The following is a 22,388-nucleotide window of genomic DNA, read 5'->3' on the forward strand; positions in this document are numbered from 1 at the left end:
ACTTGACCTGGATCCCTGTTGGTCCTGCAGGCCCAGCTCCCTGAGGGACAGAAGAAGAGCAGCGTGAGGCACAAGCTTGTGCACTTGACCCTGAAGAAGAAGTCTAAACTGACAGAAGAGGTTAGAGCAGTCCCCAGGGGGCTGGCAGCCCACAGGTGGCTGCTGCAGGTGGCTGCTGCAGATGGCCCAGGCTGGGGCGAGGCTGAGCTTGGGAGGGACACAGGAGGGGGACCAGGAGGAAAGTGGACACTGTCTGTCCTCAGGGGTCCTGGCTGGCCCGGGGAGGACAGTGTGGGAGACCATTAGGCAGACAAGAGTTCGAGGAGTTGGGGCTGGGGTTAGAGGGGGCTTCTCAGAGAAGGAGTGGGGGTTGGAGTGGCAGATAGTGACAGAGAGGATGTTTCCTGTTGCAGGATGGACTGGATTGCATTTGACCCAAGGACCTTTTAAATGTTGAAAGCTTTTCTGTGGGATAAGAGGCCTCATCCAGCATCAACACTATTAATTTGTTTGCATGATGATTTTTTAATCCGTTGGGTTATTCACCTCTCCTTCTCCAAGCACTGTCTTGGCCCTGGGCCCAGGAGTGCCCAGGCTGGTGGAGGTCAGGCAGGCACAGACCAAGGCGTTTACAGCTCAGCTCCCTCACACCCCTAACACCAGTCCCTCTACCTAAAATACCTCCTTCCCCTTCTCTACCTGGGGTCACCTCCTCCAGGAAGCCTCCCCTGACCTCTCTGCAGTAGAGTCAGAGGTTCCGCTTTGGGGCTTCCACAGCCTGCTTTGCTTCTGCCCTTGTCCTGTTATCCATCGGGGGCTCAAATCTAGTCTTGTAGCCATATTACCCCAGATTTAAATCACAGCTCTGCCACTTGGTATCCAAAGAACCCAGGGAAGAAAATACTCACGCCATGGGGCTCCTAGGAAGAGGGAGTGAGACAATGGCTGTGAGTTCTCAGTATACGTGACTACGGTGATACGCTCCCACCGCTCACCCTCTCTCTCACCCAGCTTCTTCTGGGCAGAGTGAGGGACTGGTGTCATGGGCTGTGAGGGATGGGAGAAGAGAAACTCATTCTGTAAGAACTTGGGTCTGAGTTCTTTGCTTCAGGGCCAGGATGTTGGTGACTGGGTGATGGTGACCAGATGGCTGGAATCTGGGGTGTCCTTTGGGTCCCAGAAGTTGTATGCATGGGGTCCATCCTGATTATGGGTCCCATTTGGAGACAACAGGTCCCCATCATGGCTGAAAAGACTTCCCAGGGAGAGGGAGTGGGGGAAGCATTGTCTAGGAGGCTGCCGAGGAGCCAGATTCCCCAGACCAGGCCAGTGCTCCTGGGCTGTGTGGGGCTGTCATTGATCCAACTTCTCTTCTGAAGGGGGCGGGGGTGAGGGAGGAGCCAAGCCGTGTGTCTATCCGAGGGGCCAGGGAGCCCAGCTCCTCTGGCTCATTCCTGGGATTGCTCTCGGGGAAACGGGCTGACTCAGGCATTGGTCCATTCACCCTGCCCTGGTCAAGCCTGTGCCCTCCCCCTGGCCTAGGTGACCAAGAGGCTTCATGATGGGGAGTCCACAGTGCAGGGCAACAGCATGCTGGAGGACCGGCCCACCTCCAATCTGGAGAAGCTGCACTTTGTCATCGGCAATGGCATTCTCCGGCCAGCACTCCGGTCAGTGTCTGGGGTGGGGGCTCAGGGAGGGCACCGGCTAGGCAGGGCACCCTGCACTTCCGGGGTGGGGTCCTGGCGAGCTTTTGGTGGCTAAGCTCTGGCTCCGTCACCTTAGCAACAGATTAAGCCAGACAGGCCTGTGTTTAGCTCTGCTGCTTGCTAGTTGTATGACCTTGAGCGAGTTCTCTCATCTCTCTAAGCCTCAATTTCCTCATTTGTAAAGGGGGGATAATGATAGTACCTACCTCATAGGGTTGTGGGAAGATAAAACTGTGCTAAGTGTTTAGCACAGGACCTGGAACATACTAGGACTCAATAAACCATAGCAGTGATTCTCATTATCCTACATGTATTTTCTGCTTTAACCCTACACCTGCCTGCTCACCCTCCGTGCTCCCAGTGCAGGCCCCGTGGTCAGAGTTAGCGTGGCCAGCATGCCTGGGAGTCCTCGAAATGCCTCCTTCCCCACTCAGACCCAGGAGAGGCCTTTACCCAGGTCTCTGGGGTATTGGGAGGAGACGGGTGATTAGGAGTCACCAGGAAATTAAGGAATCAGCTTGACTGGGTCAAAGGATGGAAAATGAGTAGTATTTGTCTAAGAGAACCTTATCTGGACAGGACATGTTGGTTAGGAGAGTTGGCCCATGAACTTGTGCATTCTAGACGGGAGGATGGCAGGATCAGGGGTGAGGGGAGACTAACTCCATTTTACCGATGGGCAAACTCAAGTCGAGAGCAGGGAAGAGACTTGCCCAGGGTCTTTTAGGCCCCAGATCTCCTGCCTTCCAGTCAGGCCTCCTTTCATTGCTCCTCGAGGTTGGTTCCTACCTCACCAGAGATGGTCATACCACCCACTACTTCACCTCCAGGGTTTGCCTCACAGTTATCTCCCCAGCATAACTAAAGTTGTCACTTCTAGAGGATACAGTGCCAGGAGGCCTGGACCAAGAGTCAGGGCTTTGATTCTGGTCTGCCCTTGGCTCGCTGAGGGACCACGACTAACCTTACCCTTCTCTCAACCCCAGTCTCCCCGTCCATAAAGTGAATGGGGTCAGTGGCTCCCAGACACAGCTGATGAAGTTTTCACTGGTCTGTGGCAAGATGGGGAAAATAGAGATGTTTCTAAAGTTAAATTTGTTCTATTTAAAGAACTACTCTTTGTTCTGAGATTTTGCCCTTCCTAGTCTTTGGATATAAAAAATTACTTTTGTTTTATGGAACGATTGTGATATACATAGTAGACACCAGGGTGTACATGTGTGTGTGTGAGTGCACATGTGCTGTGTTTTAAATATCCTTATTTGTTGTGAGAAAAAGTTGGCAACCTCCAGAATGTATTTTGAAATTGTACTCATCCATGAAATCTCAAAATTGGGGAACCACTGAATTAGATAATCTCTTCTAATGATGGATGTCAGAGAAGACTCTGAAACTTGCTCTTGAGGGTCGAGAAGCTAAAGCAAAGGGAAGAATTGAGGAAGTAAAAGAACTGAACAGAAGATTTCAAAGGGCGTCTCAAGAAGACAAAGTAAAGTATTATAATGATATGTGCAAAGAGCTGGAGATGGAAAACCAAAAGGGAAGAACATGCTCGGCGTTTCTCAAGCTGAAAGAACTGAAGAAAAAATTCATTGCAATAGTGAAGGATTTCATGGGGAAAATCTTAAAGGATGCAGGAAGCATCAAAAGAAGATGGAAGGAATACCAAAAGAAGATGGAAGAGTGATTATACCAAAAAGAATTAGTCGATGTTCAACCATTTCAAGAGGTGGCATATGATCAGGAACCAATGGTACTGAAGGAAGAAGTCCAAGCTGCTCTGAAGGCATTGGTGAAAAACAAGGCTCCAGAAATTGATGGAATATTAATTGAGATGTTTCAACAAACAGTTGCAGCGCTGGAAGTGCTCACTCGTCTATGCCAAGAAATATGGAAGACAGCTTCCTGGCCAACTGACTGCAAGAGATCCATATTTATGCCTATTCCCAAGAAAGGTGAGCCAACGAATGTGGAAATTATAGGACAATATCGTTAATATCACACGCAAGCAAAATTTCACTGAAGATCATTCAAAAACAGCTGCAGCAGTATATCGATAGGGAACTGCCAGAAATTCAGGCCAGTTTCAGAAGAGGACGTGGAACCAGGGATATCATTGCGGATGTCAGATGGATCCTGGCTGAAAATAGAGAATACCAGAAGGATGTTTACCTGTGTTTTATTGACTATGCAAAGGCATTCGACTGTGTAGATCATAACAAATCATGGATAACACTGCAAAGAATGGGAATTCCAGAACACTTAATTGTACTCGTGAGGAACCTTCACATAGATCAAGAGGCAGTTGTTCGGACAGAACAAGGTGATACTGATTGGTTTAAAGTCAGGAAAGGTGTGCGTCAGGGTTGTATCCTTTCACCATACCTTTTTAATCTGTATGCTGGACAAATAATACAAGAAGCCGGACTACATGAAGAAGAACAGGGCATCAGGATTGGAGGAAGACTCATAAACAGCCTGTGTTATGCAGATGACACAACCTTGCTGAAAGTGAAGAGGGCTTGAAGCACTTACTAATGAGATCAAAGACCACAGCCTTCAGTATGGACTGCACCTCGACATAAACAAAACAAAAATCCTTACAGCTGGAGCAATGAGCAACATCATGATAAACGGAGAAAAGACTGAAGTTGTCAAGGATTTCATTTTACTTGGATCCACAATCAACAGCCATGGAAGCAGTAGTCAAGAAATCAAACGACATATTACATTGGGCAAAGCTGCTGCAAAGGACCTCTTCAAAGTGTTGAAGAGCAAAGATGTCACCCTAAAGTCTAAGGTGCGCCTGACCCAGGCCATGGTATTTTCAATCCTGCCATATGCATGTGAAAGCTGGACAATGAATAAGGAAGACTGAAGAAGAGTTGATGCCTTTGAATTGTGGTGTTGGCGAAGAATATTGAATATACCATGGACTGCCAAAAGAATGTACAAATCTGTCTTGGAAGAAGTGCAGCCCGATTGCTCCTTAGAAGCAAGGATGGTGAGACTGCATCTTACATACTTTGGATATGTTGTCAGGAGGGATCAGTCCCTGGAGAAGGACATCATGCTTGGCAGAGTAAAGAGTCAGCGAAAAAGAGGAAGACCCTCAATGAGGTGGATTGACACTGTGGCTGCAACAATGAGCTCAAGCATAACGATTGTAAGGATGGTGCAGGACCAGGCAGTATTTCTTTCTGTTGTGCATAGGGTCGCTATGAGTCGGAACTGACTCGACGGCACCTAACAACAACAACAACAACAACAACAACAACAACAACAACAACAACAACAACAACTTCTTCCTGCCCAGCCCTGCCTGCCCTTCTGGGAAGGAAGAGAAGCAGTTGCGCGCTCCCTGGTGGTCGCCTCATCTTTCCAGGTCCTGCCCTTGGCCCAGGGACCCTGGTTGCGTAGTGGCTAAGAACTACGACAGCTAACCAAAAGGTTGGCAGTTCAAATCCACCAGGCATTCCTTGGAAACTATGGGGCAGTTCCACTCTGCCCTTTAGGGTCTCTGTGAATTGGAATTGATTCAGTGCCGACGGGTTTTACAAGCCCTAGGCCCTGGACAGGCAGGCAGCTGACTTAGACAGCATCCAGTTTGTAGAAGGGAAGAATCTTTCCCAACAACAACAATAATTGCAACTTGCTTTTATGGAAGGTTTACTAAGATAGGCACTGTGCTAGGTGCTTTATAAGACTTCTCTCTCTCTCTCTCTTTTCGGCAAAGCAATTATTTAAAATCCCTTAAAGTTAAAAAAAAAATTGTTTTCATTGTTTTAATCTGATTTTAAAAGCTATACATGGCCGCTTAAATAGTCAAGCATTATAGAAATATATCAAGAGAAAGTCAAGTTCCTACTCATTTCATACCCCGTAGACTCCCCAGATGTACTTCCTGTCTCTGCTTTACCAGTTGCCACTAGTAGACGTTGGACTTTCTGCCATGACTGTGGGCTGGGGCCCAGAGAGGAGAACTAACTTGGCTTGATCACCCAGCTGGGCAGGATGAGTGTGGTTGCTGGTGGCTTGTGGCTGCTGTGCCCAGAGCATGGTACTCACCACTCTCTGGAACATGGGGCTCTGGCACGTGGAATCTGGATCGGAGTTAGAAACGTGCTTCATGCTTCGTGACCTTGTCTCTAAATTTAGCAAGAACCCTCTTCAGGGTCCCCCAAGGCCTGGGCTCAGCCTTCCCCCACCCAGCTCTATGTCCTCCTGGGCCACCTTGGGCAAGTGGAGGGGACAGCTGCGCAGTGTTCCACCTGCTGCTCGGAGGGTGGGACTCGGGGCCATTCCTCTGGAGCAGGTCTCCCTTCCTTCCTCCCCGGATACCCAGGGATGAGATCTACTGTCAGATCTGCAAGCAGCTCACCCACAACCCCTCCAAGAGCAGCTACGCCCGGGGCTGGATCCTTGTGTCCCTCTGCGTGGGCTGCTTCGCCCCCTCCGAGAAGTTCGTTAAGGTAGGGCAGGGGTCTGGCCCCTAGGGTGCAGAGGGGGACTGGCTCTGTCCTGGCACTGAGTGAGGAGAGCAAAAGGAGGAAGCTCACCACTGGGTTGGGAGGCAGAAGAGTTTTGTAACAAGGGCCCCAGGGCCAGTGCCTTCAGGCCTCACCATCTCCCAACACTCCCTCCTCCCAGGCACCCACTACTTCACTCTATCCTCACCGCAGCCTCCTTTTATTTGCGAGGAGACCAAATTTGGCAGCAGTGTCTCCGGGGCTGTCTGAAAACTTGTCTTGAGGCAAGCACTTAGGTCAGCTCAGACTACTTTCTCAACTGTTTCTCAGTATCAGGCCCTGGGTTCTGGGGACAGAGGTGGAATTAGTCACAGCAGGACTACCCTACAGGTCAGTGCTATGAAGAGGGAAGCTCTTGCCCAGTTGGAAGGAGTCAGGGAAGGCTTCCTGGAGGAGGTGGTGAGGCCTAAGTTGGGCCCTGAAGGAAGAAGCACAGTTAAGCTAGGTAAAGAGGGGAGTATGGTATGTGCCTGATGAGGTGAGGCAGGATGTGCAGCTATGACAGATGGGGCCAGATTGTGGTGGCCTTGCCAGCAAGCTAAGTTTCGCGGACTTGATCGTGAGGGCAGCAGAGAGCCATGGAAAGCAGACGAGGGCACAGGCAGATGGGCCTGAGTGTGAGGGCAGGGCCTGGGGACAGGAGACTTGTGAGGAAGTGAGGGCGGCCAAGAGAGGCTGGAGTGGGGGCTGGGAGAGGTAGTCCACCAGTCCCACCTCCCCTGGTCCTCTGTCTGCAGTACCTGCGGAACTTCATTCATGGGGGGCCCCCTGGCTATGCCCCGTACTGTGAGGAGCGGCTGAGGAGGACCTTTGTGAATGGGACACGGACACAGCCACCCAGCTGGCTTGAGCTGCAGGTGCTGCCCTGGCCCCACATGGGCACATGTGTGTGTGCATGTGTATTCATGTGTGCATGTCTCCAATTTCCTCTGGTGCCCCATAAACTTCCCCTGCTTTGGGACCCACACTCCAGTTCTGAAATCCCAGGTCTGTTGGAACAGGAAAGGCCCAAAGGACAACTTATTCCCATCTGCTTGCTTTACGGTTAGAGTGACTTGGGAAAGCAAGGGTGCCCTCTGGGTCTCAGTGGCTTCATTTGCAAAATGGGGACAACGATACTCATCTCACAGGGTGTTGGGATGGTTACGTGAAATGAGGGCAGAAGTACCTGGCAGGTGGAATGCCTGCCCTCCCAGCCCGCCCTCTCAACCCTAAAGGTCCGATTGGGGTGGGTTCCCTGGGCACCTATGATCAGGGACAGGCAGTGTCCCTGTGGAATGCTGGGAGCCTAGGCCTCAGGGACAGTTCTAACCCCACAAGAGTAGGGAGCCAGAAGCTCAGAGGCTCCCCAGATGTCCTGGCGCTGGGCCCTAGGGCAGGTGGGAACATGAGCAAGTCTGAGGTAAAAAAAAAAAAAAAAAATTGAGGTAAAGTGATTCCATAAACCCCTTTGGGTCACTTCCAGGCCACCAAGTCCAAGAAACCCATCATGCTGCCTGTGACGTTCATGGATGGTACCACCAAGACCCTGCTGACAGACTCAGCAACCACAGCCAAAGAACTTTGCAACGCGCTGGCCGACAAGATCTCACTCAAGGACCGCTTTGGGTTCTCCCTCTACATTGCCCTGTTTGATAAGGTATGGGGCCCGGAAGCCCCTCCTCCTGGGTCCCTCCTGGGCTTGGCAGCTCTTGATCCTATCTCAGTGCTGCCACCTACTGGCTCAGGTGACCTCGCATGGGTTGCTCCTTTAGGGCCTCGGTTTTCTCCTGTGTAAACCAGCGGCAATACCTGCTCTGCCTGGCTCATTAGGATTGTGGAGTGCTCTTAAGCACCTAAGGAAAAGTCCAACATCACAGTGCAGATTGCAACCAAGAGCTCGCTTCAATCTTATGTACTCAGGCAGAATTAATCTTTCCCTGGTGCTGGAGAGAGAGTATGGCTTGATGGGCTAGACAGCGGACAGCCATTCCAGCTCTCTGAGATTCAGTTTTCTCATCTACAAATGGGAATATAATCCTTTATCAGGTTGGTGGACCTGAGACAGACACAGAGAAGCCACTCAACAAATGGTAGTTCTTTTATGCTTGTTCATAACCAGCTGGAGTATAAGCATCCCCTGGGCCCACACCTGGCCTGGAGCCTTCTTCGACGAGCAGGGCCTGGGTTGGGTGATTTTGCCTCCACACCCAGAAACATCACACACAGCAGAGGTGTCGCCCAACTGTGGCAGGTCCAAGGACAGAACTATATTGTTGGGCACAGTTTGCATGGATTTTTTAACCTGTAAAAGGAGCCCAGGTGTGCAATAGTTAAGCACTCAGCTGCTAATCAAAAGGTTGGAGGTTTGAGCCCGCCCAGCTGCTCCACAGGAGAAAAACCTGGCAATCTGATCCCATAAATATTACAGCCTAGAAAACTTTATGAGGTAGTTCTACTCTGTTATATGGGGTCATTATAAGTCAAAGCAGACTCGACAGCACTCAGCACCAACCCAACACAGATAGTTCTTATATTTTTGCTGACAATTTGTGCGTCAGTTTCACAAAAGATTTACACTAGGAAGTGGGAACTCTTGTGTGGCTGCGCCCAAAGCCGATGCTAGAAAGACAATAACTGGGTGTGTTGGCTCAGAGCCTGTGGCTGGGATCCAGGGTCCTAGTTCTGGTCTGCCTCTTGGGAGACCTTAGGCACGTCGGTGCTCTCTCTGAGCTCCAGTTTTCCATCTGAACAAGAACAGTTGGCACAGCTGGTGGCTCCTATAGTCCTTCCCTGTGTGGCTGCCAGCTCTTCCACTGGGGTCTTCTCTCCTGTGACCACCACCACGTGCCCACAGGTGTCCTCCCTGGGCAGTGGCAGTGACCATGTCATGGATGCCATCTCTCAGTGTGAGCAGTATGCCAAGGAGCAGGGTGCCCAGGAACGCAATGCCCCATGGCGTCTCTTCTTCCGCAAAGAGGTCTTCACACCCTGGCATAACCCCTCTGAAGACAATGTGGCCACCAACCTCATCTATCAGCAGGTGGTGCGAGGAGTCAAATTTGGGGAGTACAGGTGTGAGAAGGTGAGTGAGAGGAAATCTTCTGGCTGAGTTTGCTTGGCTCACAGCCACCCATTTTCCAAATGTGGGCTGAGCGCTACTGCCCATGACCCACCATTAGCTATGTTCAGGTTATCCTGATTGAGTTTAGACATTATCTAGGCTTCTACTTGATTTAACACTACCTACATCATGAGAGTTGTGAAGATGAGATAAAATTACAGGAGCAAAGGCTTTGAAGAATATTATGAAGGTATTCCTATACCACTGTAGTGATTGTGTGTGGCACAGAGTACACACTTCAGTGTTACTGGCTTTATTGTTCTGAGTTACTGTAGTTAACTCTGCTCTAAATGAGTAAGAGATCCATTCATTTAGATCAGAGTTTGCAAATGTGTATTCTCCTGTCTCCTTCTAAGGACAGGAGCAAGGTGGTTGTTTTGCTTCTGATGATAACGGTGATGATGGTTCTGATGATACATATGGTTCTGTTGGTGATTTGATGGAGGAATGAGGGTAGAGATGATAGAAATGAAGAGGATGGTAAAGGTCATGATGGTGGTGGTAGTGATGATGGTGGTGGTGGGATGGTGTTGGTAGTAGTGGTGATGGTGGTGGTGGGATGGTGGTGGTAGTAGTGGTGATGGTGGTGGTGGGATGGTGTTGGTAGTAGTGGTGATGGTGGTGGTGGGATGGTGGTGGTAGTAGTGGTGATGGTGGTGGTGGGATGGTGTGGTAGTAGTGGTGATGGTGGTGGTGGGATGGTGTTGGTAGTAGTGATCGTGGTGGTGGGATGGTGTTGGTAGTAGTAGTGATGGTGGTGTTGGTGTTTGTGGTGATGGTGTTGCTGTTGTGGTTAATGATGGTGGTGTGGTAATGGTGGTATGATGGTAGTAAGCTGGGTTGATATTCAGTAAGTATACATTAGTACAGCCATATCAGTTGTAGAAAAATCTGATATACTCTGAAAGTAGTTGGAAAACATCTACTGTCTCAAGGCTACCAAGAACCTTTCTCTATTGCCCCTGCTGCCAGAGCCCTGGGGAGCCCCAGGCAGGCATCACTGGTGCTGCTGTGCACCAGTCCCAGTCAGAGAAGGGGCAAATGCCCTGTGCCAGCCTGGCTCTCTGAGGCCACTGCAGTATAGCCTACCCCTGAGGGGATGGTAGTAGTGGTGATGGGAATAGTGGTTGTGGGCACTCCCCTCACTCTGAACATCGCCAGTGGCACCTGAGACCCCACCTCCAGGGCAGGGTCTCCTCTTGCTTGTCAACCCCAGTGGCTCTCTCATGGGGTTGAGCATGCAGAGACTGGCCCATTACCAGTGGACTGGCTGGTCTCTTTGGGCCAAGTCATATACCCTGGCTCTGGTGTTGAGAGGGCCCAGGAGACAAAAAGGGCATGGCCTTGCCCTTAGGGAGCTCACGATCTCACTGAGCAGACAGGAATTCAGTGGTGAATCAGTGAAAACACAAGGTCCCAAAGGCCAGTGTCTGAGAGCTACAGGAAGGAAGGGCAGGAGAGCTGCCTGGGGCTTCGGTGTTCTGGAAGGGCTTTCCAGAGTGATCTGGGCCATATGTGTGACCCAGGCCTCCTCCACCACCTTAGGAGGACGACCTGGCCGAGCTAGCCTCACAGCAGTACTTTGTAGACTACGGCTCTGAGATGATCCTGGAGCGCCTGCTGAACCTTGTACCCACCTACATCCCGGACCGTGAAATTACGCCCCTGAAGACTCTAGAGAAGTGGGCCCACCTGGCCATTGCTGCCCACAAGAAGGTAGGAGGGCTGGGAGGGCTGTGGTGGTGGGCTTTCTGGTAACCCAGGCTGAGGCGCAAGGACCTGAGCCATCAAGGAGGTTGTAACTTTCACTTGACATCTGTCCATCCGTGGAACTGCCAGGGAACAGAATGGGTGGCAGGATGGCACCTTTGTCCTCCTGCCTCTCAGCAGCAGCCTTCCCACCACATGCATGTCAGTTCACTCATGTCTTCTGCCACCTGCTCTGGGCTGGGTCCCAGGGACACAGAGAGGGAGCAAAACTACTTCTTCAGCCACGTGAGGGAAATAGACTCTTGGTGATTGGGATCCCCTCTCCCGGACTTGCACCAGCCACTCACTAGTCTCTCAGCTTCCCAGGAGCCACAGCTCAGGAGCATTGGTGGATGCTGGAGGAAGCTTCTAGAAAGTGCACTCTTTTTTCCCTGAAAGACCTCCTGCTCCAACCCCCTCCCTGGAGAACTTTAGGCACACCCACCACCCCTCTTGCTTAAAGCCCCAGGCCCATAACCAGCCCTGGGTAGATCCTTCTCAAGGTCAGGGGCCTGCCCAGGTATCGCAGGGGTATACTGGCGAGGAAGGGGGTAGGGGAGGTGCTGGGCAGAGGCCATATTGCTGGTGTGCTGTTGCTGGTAGAGGACCGGTGGGCTCCCCATCCCAGGCCCATGTTGTATAGGAGTAGAAACATCTTTGCACATAAGTAGACAGAAGGCTCACAAATCAACAGTTTCTCATCCTCCTACTCTACATGGCCTCTTCCCTAGCCCAGGTGCTCGATGACCCCCTTTCACCTTCTCTGTTTACCTCCCCACCAGCCTGAAGCTCTCTCTGAATGTTCACTGCACCCCCTTCTTCACCTAGACCTGGCTCCCCGCAGAGGTCCTCCCTTTCCCTGCAGCCCACCCCAGAAGAGATGCATTCTCCCTGTCCACCTCAGCCTCCCGGGTGTAGCCTCCTGGGTCCTTCAAGGGAGAAACCTGCCCTCTGTACTTGGCATTCCCACCCCCACAGGTCACGTCCAGTTAGCTGCTAAAGCCTGTGCACTTGGTCTCCCAAACTTCTCCAGCCTCTGCCCCCCCCTTCCCTGGACCTCCTGCCGCTCCCTATTCCCTCCCATCCTGTCACGCTCTGGGTTGGGTGCCACTGCTCATGCATTCATCTCGTTCGGGGCACTTGCTGTGTGCAGGCACCGTACCAGGCCCTGGAGACACAGCCGTGAACAGGACAGACGTGGCCTCTGTTCTCTCAGAGCCCAGTGGGCCAGACCTCTTGCAGAGGAACAGGTGTGAATGAGTATTGTTTTTAGAGTGGGGGGCATAGTTTAAATTTTCAGACTTAATTGAAAGAACTGGAACTGCTGTATACTGCACACATTCCACCTTATTGTTTTTCTCTGCATACACGTTGTTGCTTCAAAGCAATCAGCCAATGAAAACCCTGTGGATCACAACGGTCTGCATAGGTGTGTAACCCGTTGCTGTTGAGTCAATTCCTACTCATAGCAACCCTATAGGACATAGTAGAACTGCCCCATAGGGTTTTCAAGGAGTGCCTGGTGGATTCAAACTGCCAACCTTTGGGTTAGCAGCCGAACTCTTAACCACTGTGCCAACAGGGTTTACGTATTATTAATTTTTCTGAAACTTTTAAGATTCACTCGGAGATACTGAGTACCTTGGCCCCTAAATACTCACCGCTTCTGGGACGTCACTGCTTTCAGGCCCTCTCAGCAGATGGAAATGTGGCAGTGTACGTCCTGATAGGCACATATTCACGTGTATCTTTATCTATGTCTGTGTCTACATATAATAAAAAAAAAAAAAACAGTGAGTTCATTCTGATCCCTCCAATTCTACTGCAGCATCACAGGGCTGGTGACTAGGGTTTGATTAAGGTTTGGGAGGATATTTTTAAATAAATGAAATGCTGGTGCTCTAGCTGAACCTTATCATTTCTTGCTGGGAGCTGCAATATCCCCTCACTGCTCTCCTTACTTCCAGGTTCCAGACCCATCTCCACACTATGTATGATCTCTCTAACACCCAGATTCACCTGGGTCAGTTCCGTCAAAAGCCCAATCTTGCAGTTGTGGCTTGGCCCACAACTCCAAGTGACCTGGTTCTTACACGCCATTTTCCTATCCCCCCTCCTCCCTGGCCAGCCTCGCGTGCACACCTCTGCTTAGCCATAGACTTTCCGGTTCCCCACATGCCTCTCGCTGTTCCCTGCCTCTGGGCCTTGTGCATGCAGAGTGTGTCTGCTGGGATTGCTGGCCCTCCTGTCTCTCGGGCTGGACTGGGGGCTCCTTGGCAGTGGAGCACATGTTTTCCCTAACTTTGAACCCCCAGGGCCTGCATAGAGGCAGCCTCTACTGACATTGGTTGAATAAGAGAAAACAGAGTAATGGGTGTGGCGGTGGGCTGATAGGAATGTGGGCAAGACCATGACACGTGGGAGGGCACAGGGACATTTTGGGGGCAGTGACATCTGATTTCAGGCAGAGCTTGTTCATATCTTGTGTCCCCTGTCCTTCTCTAGGGGATTTACGCTCAAAGGAGAACTGATGCTCAGAAAGTCAAAGAGGACGTGGTCAATTATGCCCGCTTCAAGTGGCCCCTGCTTTTCTCCAGGTTTTATGAAGCTTACAAATTCTCAGGTACCCCTCACCCTCCTGTCTTCCAGTATCCCTCTGCCCTTCTCCAGCCCCCTTACTCCACGGCCCCAGCCTACAGCAGAGGGAGGCGGGGAGTGGCTTGAGCCAGACTTCCCAGTCAGCAAGGGCCTAGCCTGCAGGGGCTGCCTGGTCTTTTCAGGTCAACACCGCTGAGTGGTCCTGCCTCCCTGAAGTCTGGTAGTGACTGCATGGGTGACTAGGACCCGCCTCCTCCTTCCGCCCAAGCCTGGTCTCCCAACATTAGGCTCAGTCTTAGGGTCAGCATACACAGAACAGCCTGTATCAAATTGATACAAGGAGCCAAAGCCATCCTGCATTTGAAGGAGTAAGCTCCCAGTCATGGGTGGTGTGCAGGCAGGGTTGGGTGGCCCCAGTCAGGGATGTGGCTGAATAGAGTTTTGTTCAGCTCTGTTACAGCCCCCAAGGCTGCCTCAACCAGACAGCTTTGTTCAAGAGTGGTAGTCCAGAGCTTATGGGCAATGGGAACACAACAGGGGTTTTCTGAGGAAGCAGTACCTGCAGGGAAATGAGTGCAAAGGAGCCGAATACCATTAGCCCTGGGCCAGACAAGGCACTGGGTGCCTTATGTATCCTGTCTCATATAACCCCTCAGCACAAATACCATCCTATCAGTCAAGTTTTTTTGGGTGCAAGTGACAGAAAACTCAGCAGCCCTCCTCATGGTCCTAAGATGGCTGCAGCAGCTCCAGGCATCATAGCCTCAAACAAAAACTTCTCTAGGCAAAAAAGAAGCTATCTCTTCTCTGTTCTTCTTTAAAAGCCAAGAAAGTTTTCCCAGAAGTCTTTTCTCATCTAGCAGATTTCCTTTCACTTCTGATTGGCTAGAATTAGGTCACAGACTCTTTTCTAAGCCAGTTACTGGCAATGGGAATCAGATCATCTTTTTGGCACAGACCAGTCAGAATTCACTGGCAAGGTTGGTACTAGCACCAGCTTCCCCTGGGAAAGAATCAAGTTTCTGTTGGCATCACAGAACAGGGAATGGCTCCTAACCCACAGTGTCTCCACACTACTTTGTTGTAGCAGGGCTGAGACCCAAGGGAGTCTGGTCTTGAGCCTTGGCACGTAACAGGTGGTCAGTGATGCCTTAGACTGAGCACTTGAATGAATAGTTGGGTCATTATAGCACCTACTGTTACAGAAGAGGGTGGCTCAGAGAATGGGCAGGACCAGCTCTGCTGGGCTGGCTCTGTGAAGCTGGAAGTGGGCCTGGCTGATGCAAACCCACAAAGGCCATTTGCTCAGCTGTACCCCGGAGCCAGCTCTGTGCAGGCCCTGTGCTGGTGCTGGGCATCACAGAGTCCCCAGATATTAAGGCTGGAGGGAACTTTGGGGCTCAGTTAGTCTAGCCTCTCTCCATACCCCACTTTAGCATGGAGGAAGGACTTGTCCAAAGCTGTGCAAAGGCCAGTGGAAGGCTTGGGACTCAAACCCAGGTTTGCTACTGCAACACTCTCTTCTGCACCTTGGATTTCAGCTTTTAGGAATGCTATACTCTTTGATTCTCAGTTTCCCTATCTGTAAAACGGAAATCAGTATACTCTCAGCCCTGGCTGCCTCCCTGGTGGTTATGAGGATTGGGAAGAGTAGGGCCTGGGAGCTGGGATGGCCACCCTCCCCGTGTCTTTGGTCTCTGCTCCAGGCCCCAGCCTCCCCAAGAACGATGTCATTGTGGCAGTCAACTGGACAGGCGTCTACTTTGTGGATGAGCAGGAGCAGGTACTTCTGGAGCTGTCCTTCCCCGAGATCATGGCCGTGTCCAGCAGTAGGTGAGGAAGGGGCAATGGAGACACAGGCAGACAGAAGGGGAAGCAGAGGGCTGTCTTGGGAGCTATCATGCAGGTCATGGGGGTCTTTGAGGGCTTCTCTACCTCACAGGATGTCACCAAGGCTCAAAGACATGCACTAGCCTGTCCTGGTCACACAGTGATGGAGCAGTTTGTACCACACTGGGCAGACCTCACAGGCATCTTCCTCCTAGCAGGAAGGCTTTATAGCACATTAGTAGTTTGTCTGAGATGGGGCGAGTGGTTAGAAGGACCAGTCACAGGTGTGTGAACAGAGCTTGGCTTGGGATTCAGGGGCCTGGGTGGGGCATCTCCATGTCCTCATCCCTCAGATAAGGGTCTGAATACTTTCCTTCTATAACAGCGGTGGGGAATAGATGCAATAATCAATGGGAGAGCTCTTTGTAAACTGAGAAGTGCGATGCACACAGGAGGGATGGTGGATGGTGAAGGGGGTTCCAGCTCATATCTGAAGTTCCTGGACAGACAGGCTTTCCACCAGTGCTGCCCTACCCCTGAATCCTCGGCTTATAGGAGTGTCTCTGACTATATCTGATGGGGGCCGGGGTTGGGACATGTCCAGCTCTGACTGGGCCCATGCCAGGCAGACAGGGCCTGTGGTGACAAGATGGTCCCCACCCTCTAGAAGCTTAAATTGAGAGGAGAGACAGACATGGAACAGGCCATTTGAAAGCAGGGATCAGTGTGATGAAGGCTGTGGGAGGGTAGGGAGGGTTTCTTGGAGGAGGTGGTATCTAGGCCAAGACCTGAGGGTGAGTAGGAATCATCCAGGCAAAGGGTAAGTGGGCTGGGCCAGGCCGGGATCATTCTGGACATGTCTGACTGGCTGAGAAATGCCTGGCTTGGGCCATGTCTCACCTTGGTCCGACTGTGTCTCATCCTGGGTAGACCAGGCCTTGCTCCGGCTGGGCCACATCTATCCTGGGTTAGGCTGGGCCTCACTTTGGCTGGGCCACATTTGACTCTGGCCAAGACATGGCTGACCTGGGCTAGGTGGGCCCTCTCTCTGGCCGGGCTGCGTCTGACTCGGCTGGCCTTGGTCTCCTTCAGGGAGTGCCGTGTCTTGCTCTTGCTGGGCTGCTCTGACCTGGGCTGTGCTGCGTCTCACTCGGGCTGGGCAGGACTGACCCTGGATGGGCCCTGTTCTCCGTGTTGGTCCTGCAGGGGAGCAAAAATGACAGCCCCCAGCTTCACACTGGCCACCATCAAGGGGGATGAGTACACCTTCACCTCCAACAATGCTGAGGATATCCGTGACCTGGTAGTCACCTTTTTGGAAGGGCTCCGGAAGAGGTCTAAGTACGTGGTGGCCCTGCAGGACAACCCCAACCCTGGTGAGTGGCCCCTGGCACAGCCTGCCAGGCATTGAGAGCTTGGGGTGTTAGGCAGATTACATGTCTTCGCCTTGGCCTGGCATTCAAGGCTGCTATTGCCTTGTTATCCTACCTTTCCCAGACAGCCGGCTCCAACTAGACCAAATAACAAAACTCTGTGCCTTCAATCTGTGCCCCGTGAGGAATCATCCCCTCCCTCCCTCTTGTTCCTTCTCTTTCTCTGCTGGGCTAATTCTCACTGGTTGTTCAATACCATCAAGAACTGATTTGCTGGGTGTTGGCAGGTGAATTAAGACAACAAGCCAAAAGGAAATCATAAGCAAGAGGCCAGAAAGAAGGTGCTGGCTCCCCCAATGTTCTATTTCCCCCACGGAATGGCATCAGGCAAGGGCCAGATGTATCAGCAAAGACAGGTGACAGGTGATATCTGCTCACTGCTGAGGGAGCCCTGAACAAAGGCTTCTGCCATTTTATGGACCCAGGGGCCGGGGGAGGGAAGGGGACAGGGCTTGGAATGGAAAAGTTCTGAGTACTGAGTCAGAGTGGAGAGTGATGGCTTCAAGGCCCCAAGACAAGGTGGTCTTGACAGAGGCACCTGGAAGAGGCCTTGACCAAGGGCCCTGATAAAGATCCTCCAAATGGAGGAGCCTAGCTAAGGATGCAGATACCAGTAAGAGACTGGACAGCCAGGGAGCCTGAGTCTTTGACTGCAACTCACTCCAAAGACTGTGATGCACCCGCCATGCACCAAGTCTGGTTGAGGAGGGCAGCCCCCTACCCCCAGGCCTGCCAGGCAAGGTCTTTGTAATTGCCTGTGGTCCAGCCTGAAAGATCACACATAGGCTTTCGCCAAGAAGCTGGTTCCTCAAATACTATCTCCTGTCCCTTCTCCAGGTTAGATCATGAGTTCCTCCTCCATGTTCCCCAGGTACCCACTGTCTCAGTTTCCTAGCACTGCCATAACCAAAATACCACAAATGGGTGGCTTTAAAGAACAGACATTTATTTTCTCACAGTTCTGATAGCTAAAAGTCTAAATCAGGGTGTTAGTCTTGTCGATTCTTTCCTGTCAGTAGTCCAGGGTGTTCCTTGGTCACTTGGCTTGTAGGCGATCCTCACATCTTCCTCTGTGAGGATGTATGTGTCTGTTCTGCTCTTTTTATAGCTCAGAGCTGATTAGGTTTAGAGGCCATGCTATGCTGTAAGACGTCAACTGATCGATTGATTACATTAAGTAAGATTGCATTACAGAAGGTGATCTGCCCTATTCAAAGCCAGCTGATTTAATTTCATGTTTAAATCATAACAGCATATGGCCAGAATTTCAACATATATTTTTGGTGGACACAATTCAACCCGTAACAGTCACCATCTTCAGATAATAACAGCAATGAAAAGTATCCTGGTTGAGCATCTCCTTGGTGGACCAGGGTGGGTCATGGAAAAGACAGAGATGAAACAGACTCCAGCCCTGCCCACAGTTGGGAGGAGGTGGAAACACAGTTACAGCCCCTGTGACCAGCCAGTGACCTGGGAAGCCCAGAGGCTATAGGTGCCCAGAGAAGAGGCCCCTGCGCAGCCTGGGGGCTCAGGGAGGAAGGGATGTCTGAACAGAGTATATTGAGGCACAGAGAAGAGCATGAACAAAGCAAAGAGGCAAGAGAAAGCCGGCATGTCTGGGGACCTGCAAATAGTTTGGTTTAGGTAAAGTGAGGGAGGAAACACAAGAAACGAGGTGGAAGAAGTCAGGAAAGCCAGGTCACAACAGACCTCATGGGCACGTCAAGAAGTGTGGGCTTTCCCGGCCACCGCTGATCACTGCCCTGACAGAGAACACAACAAAGAATCCCTAATGGAGCAGGAGCACAGTGGGATGCAGATTTCAAATTCTCACAAAAAGGCGAGGCTTTTTTTTTTTTTTAATGGTCTGAGACTGGAGGGACCCTGACAGTCACGGTCCCCAGACCCTTTGTGAGCCCAAGATTGAAACCATTCCCGAAACCAACTCTCCAGATAGAGATTGGACTGGACTATAAGATAGCCACTGATACTGGTGAGGAGTGAGTTTTTTGGCTCAAATAGACACATGAGACTATGTGGGCAACTCCTGACTGGTGGCAAGATGAGAAGGAAGAGGGGAACAGGAACTGGTTGAATGGACGCAGGAAATACAGTGTGGAGAGGAGGAATGTGCTGTCTCATTAAGGGGAGAGTAGCTAGGAGTGCTCAGCGGGGTGTGTATAACTTTTTTATGAGAGACAGGCTTGATTTGTAAACGGTCACGTAAAGCACACACACACAAAAAGAAGTGTGGGCTTTCTCCTGAGGGCAATGGGGAGCCATGGAAGGGTTTTGAGCAGGGAAGTAGCCTACTCTTGTGGCCCTGTGGAGGGTTGTGGGAAGGTGGAGATAGGGTAGACATGAGTGGGACAGGGCCTCAGATTCTTTAATGGGGAGTATAGGCTTATATGTCGTCAACCCAAATAAAGATATTCCAACTCAGCCTCTCTCTTTGCCCCCATGTGGCCCCATTTGCCCCCACCCCCCAGCGGGGGAGGAATCAGGCTTCCTTAGCTTTGCCAAGGGAGACCTCATCATCCTGGACCATGACACCGGTGAACAGGTCATGAACTCGGGCTGGGCCAACGGCATCAATGAGAGGACCAAGCAGCGTGGGGACTTCCCCACTGATTGTGTGTATGTCATGCCCACTGTCACCATGCCACCGAGGGAGATTGTGGTAAGTGGACCAGGCTGGGGATGAATGGGGGGCTCCCTGGGACCCTGTTTTTCCTCTTTCCATATCTGCAAAAGGAAGTGAGGACTCATACCAGATTAATGATTTGCAGCTTCTGCAGACACAAGTGAGAGTTTTATGGCACCACAGCTTAATGTTGGGGCAGCTATTAAACCTTTACCGAGTGGGGAGTGGCCTAGAAACTGCTTCAGAAGAGGCAGTGCCCAGGGGCAGGGCTCTGGATGGGAGAAGACTAGCCTGGGGGCATCACCTGGCACTCTCTGGAAGGACAATGAGGGCAGGGTTGGGAAGGGAAGGCCTAGGCCAGGCCCTGGTTCTTCTTGGAGTCCCTCTGAATACAGCATTGTGGACTCAGAGCCCAGCTTCCTAGGTGACACCAGAGCCTCCTGCCCTTGTCCAGGCTTTCTGATTGGTGCAACCTGCCCGGTTCAGCCACAGGGCACCTAGGGAAGGGTCATGAAGCCAGCATGTAACTTAAGAGATTCCAAACAGAAAAGGGTCCCAGGGTCTGAGTGGTGCATGGGGTCTACCTCGTCCTCCATGGAGAAGAGTCTCCCCCAGCCCCTTTCCAGAGGCCCTGGGCTTTTACATGGTGATCCCAGTAGCTTCAGGTGGACAGTGACCTCAGCTTCCCGCCTCCCGGCCCCCAGGCGCTGGTCACCATGACCCCTGACCAGAGGCAGGATGTCGTCCGGCTCCTGCAGCTGCGACCTGCGGAGCCCGAGGCGCGCGCCAAGCCTTACACGTTGGAGGAGTTCTCCTACGACTACTTCAGGTGACGGGGCTCCTGCAGAGAGGAGGGGCCACAGGACAGTGAGCTGCAGGCCTCGGCTCCTCTCCAATGGGTGTGGTGGGGGGGCTTGTCCTCACCAACGCAGTCCTGGTGGGGAGACAGGCAAGAAAACAGGCAGCGGGAATTCGGAATGCCCAGAGTTGGGATGGGCATGCTGGGTGGGCCGTGGGAAGAGCAGAGGAGAGGAGGGACTTCCTGGAGGAGATGGAACTAGAGGAAGGGTGAGGAGAATGTCTTACCACCAGGGGGCTTATCCCTGGGGCCTCCAGTGTCGGGGTCAATGCTGACTGTTCCTGTGCTGTGCCAGGCCCCCACCCAAACACACTCTGAGCCGTGTGATGGTGTCCAAGGCACGTGGCAAGGATCGGCTGTGGAGCCACACGACGGAGCCGCTTAAGCAGGCACTGCTCAAGAAGATCCTGGGCAGCGAGGAGCTCTCACAGGAGGCCTGCATGGCCTTCCTCGATATCCACACCTGCAGGGGACAGTGAAGTGGAGGGTGGTGGTCACGGGGAGGGGGACCCCAGGACAGGCAGGCCAGCTTCTGGCCTCCAGGGTTTTTGTCTGAAACACCCCTCCTTCCTTCTGAGGGGCTCAGCTGGGTCCTGGACAGATGTGGGGGATGTTGATGGAGTAACTCCATCCATGTACCTGGCGCTGTACAGTGTGCTAAGTGCTGCCTCCTGCATTGCCTCTTGGACCCCGTCATTCGTTGACAGATGTTCACTGTTCAGTGTGCTGGGCCGGGCCCCGCCCCTGGCCTCTTGAGCCTCAGCTGGGAGGGACGCATGCTGATCTCACTATTTTAAGGCTAAGATCAGTGCTGCGATGGGCCTGGGGGAGTACCGTGACCTGACCCGGCCTTGGAGAGGGGTAGGGAGGGCTTCCTGGAGGAAGTGGTATCGCGGCTGAGGCATGCAGGGTCAGTAGGGCTTAGCCAGGCAAAGGGGAGATGGGTTCCTAGACAAAGGGAACAGCACGTAAAAAGGCCCTGAGGCCAAAGAGGGCAGGGCTGTTTCTAGGGCACAGAACAATTCAGCATAGAGTTCAAGAAGGATAATTTGAAGAAGTGAATTGACTAAGGAAGGGCTCCCAAGCCATGTTAAGAAGCTTGAACTGTGTCTCAAGGCCTGGAGGAGACACGGGGCAGTGGGTGGCATGGTCAGATTTGTTCTTTGGAAAGTCCACCCTGTGGTGAGGACTTTGGATGTGGCAGGGTGGCCAGCAAGGAATTTGCCAGAGGAATTGGGGTTAGAGGGTGGGCAGTGGGCATGGGAAGCAGGACAGACAGATCATGCCCATTATGTAGATGCGTAGCCTGAGGCCCAAGGACTTGCCCAGGGCCACACACTGCAGGGGAGGCCAGGAGACCCTGTCGGAGAGGCCTCCTATCTCCCAGGCCAGTGCTCGCCCCACTCGGCCATAAGCCCTTCCTTAACAACCTCCACCTATGCTCAAGTACATGGGCGACTACCCATCCAAGAGGACACGCTCTGTCAACGAGCTCACCGACCAGATCTTTGAGGGTGCCCTGAAGGCTGAGCCTCTCAAGGATGAGGTGTACGTGCAGATCCTGAAGCAGCTGACCGACAACCACATCAGGTGACCTGGGGGTGGTGGGCAGGTGCAGGGGGCAGGCCCCTACCCCCTAGTGCTCAGAGCTTGAAGGGAATCTTAAAGCCCACCCACCTGTTGTGATGGGCGGGGAGCTCAACCCCTGCTGAGGTAGCAGCTGGGATAAGTCCTTCCTCACTCAGAGCAGGGAGCTGCCCTTGTGTCCCACCTCTGCCTCCAGGCCCAAGGATGACCCTCTAGGAACCAAGAGGTAGTGACTGTACCCCTTTGAGCCTGTCCTTCTCTAGGATTAATAGCCTTGGTCCTCTACCTGGTCTTCATACATTCCTGCTGCTCCCTGACTGAGCCCTTGGGTACCCACTTCCCAG

The 22,388-nt window shown here is 52.2% G+C and overlaps 1 protein-coding gene across 1 annotated transcript in view; it reads left to right on the forward strand.

Annotated features, from left to right (window-relative positions):
- Nucleotides 1-22,388, forward strand: part of MYO7A (myosin VIIA) — an 81,815-nt gene that overhangs the window by 42,972 nt on the left and 16,455 nt on the right. Inside the window, exons 24-37 of the mRNA XM_064288733.1 lie at nucleotides 31-120; nucleotides 1,543-1,670; nucleotides 6,055-6,181; nucleotides 6,976-7,095; nucleotides 7,704-7,877; nucleotides 9,075-9,302; nucleotides 10,887-11,057; nucleotides 13,596-13,713; nucleotides 15,395-15,521; nucleotides 16,725-16,894; nucleotides 19,444-19,634; nucleotides 20,303-20,427; nucleotides 20,753-20,910; nucleotides 21,894-22,047. Of these exons, the coding sequence (XP_064144803.1) occupies nucleotides 31-120; nucleotides 1,543-1,670; nucleotides 6,055-6,181; nucleotides 6,976-7,095; nucleotides 7,704-7,877; nucleotides 9,075-9,302; nucleotides 10,887-11,057; nucleotides 13,596-13,713; nucleotides 15,395-15,521; nucleotides 16,725-16,894; nucleotides 19,444-19,634; nucleotides 20,303-20,427; nucleotides 20,753-20,910; nucleotides 21,894-22,047 (2,081 nt within the window). The remainder of the gene's footprint in view (nucleotides 1-30; nucleotides 121-1,542; nucleotides 1,671-6,054; nucleotides 6,182-6,975; nucleotides 7,096-7,703; nucleotides 7,878-9,074; nucleotides 9,303-10,886; nucleotides 11,058-13,595; nucleotides 13,714-15,394; nucleotides 15,522-16,724; nucleotides 16,895-19,443; nucleotides 19,635-20,302; nucleotides 20,428-20,752; nucleotides 20,911-21,893; nucleotides 22,048-22,388) is intronic.

This window comes from Loxodonta africana, chromosome 7 (assembly GCF_030014295.1).
Source record: "Loxodonta africana isolate mLoxAfr1 chromosome 7, mLoxAfr1.hap2, whole genome shotgun sequence".
NCBI lineage: Eukaryota > Metazoa > Chordata > Mammalia > Proboscidea > Elephantidae > Loxodonta > Loxodonta africana.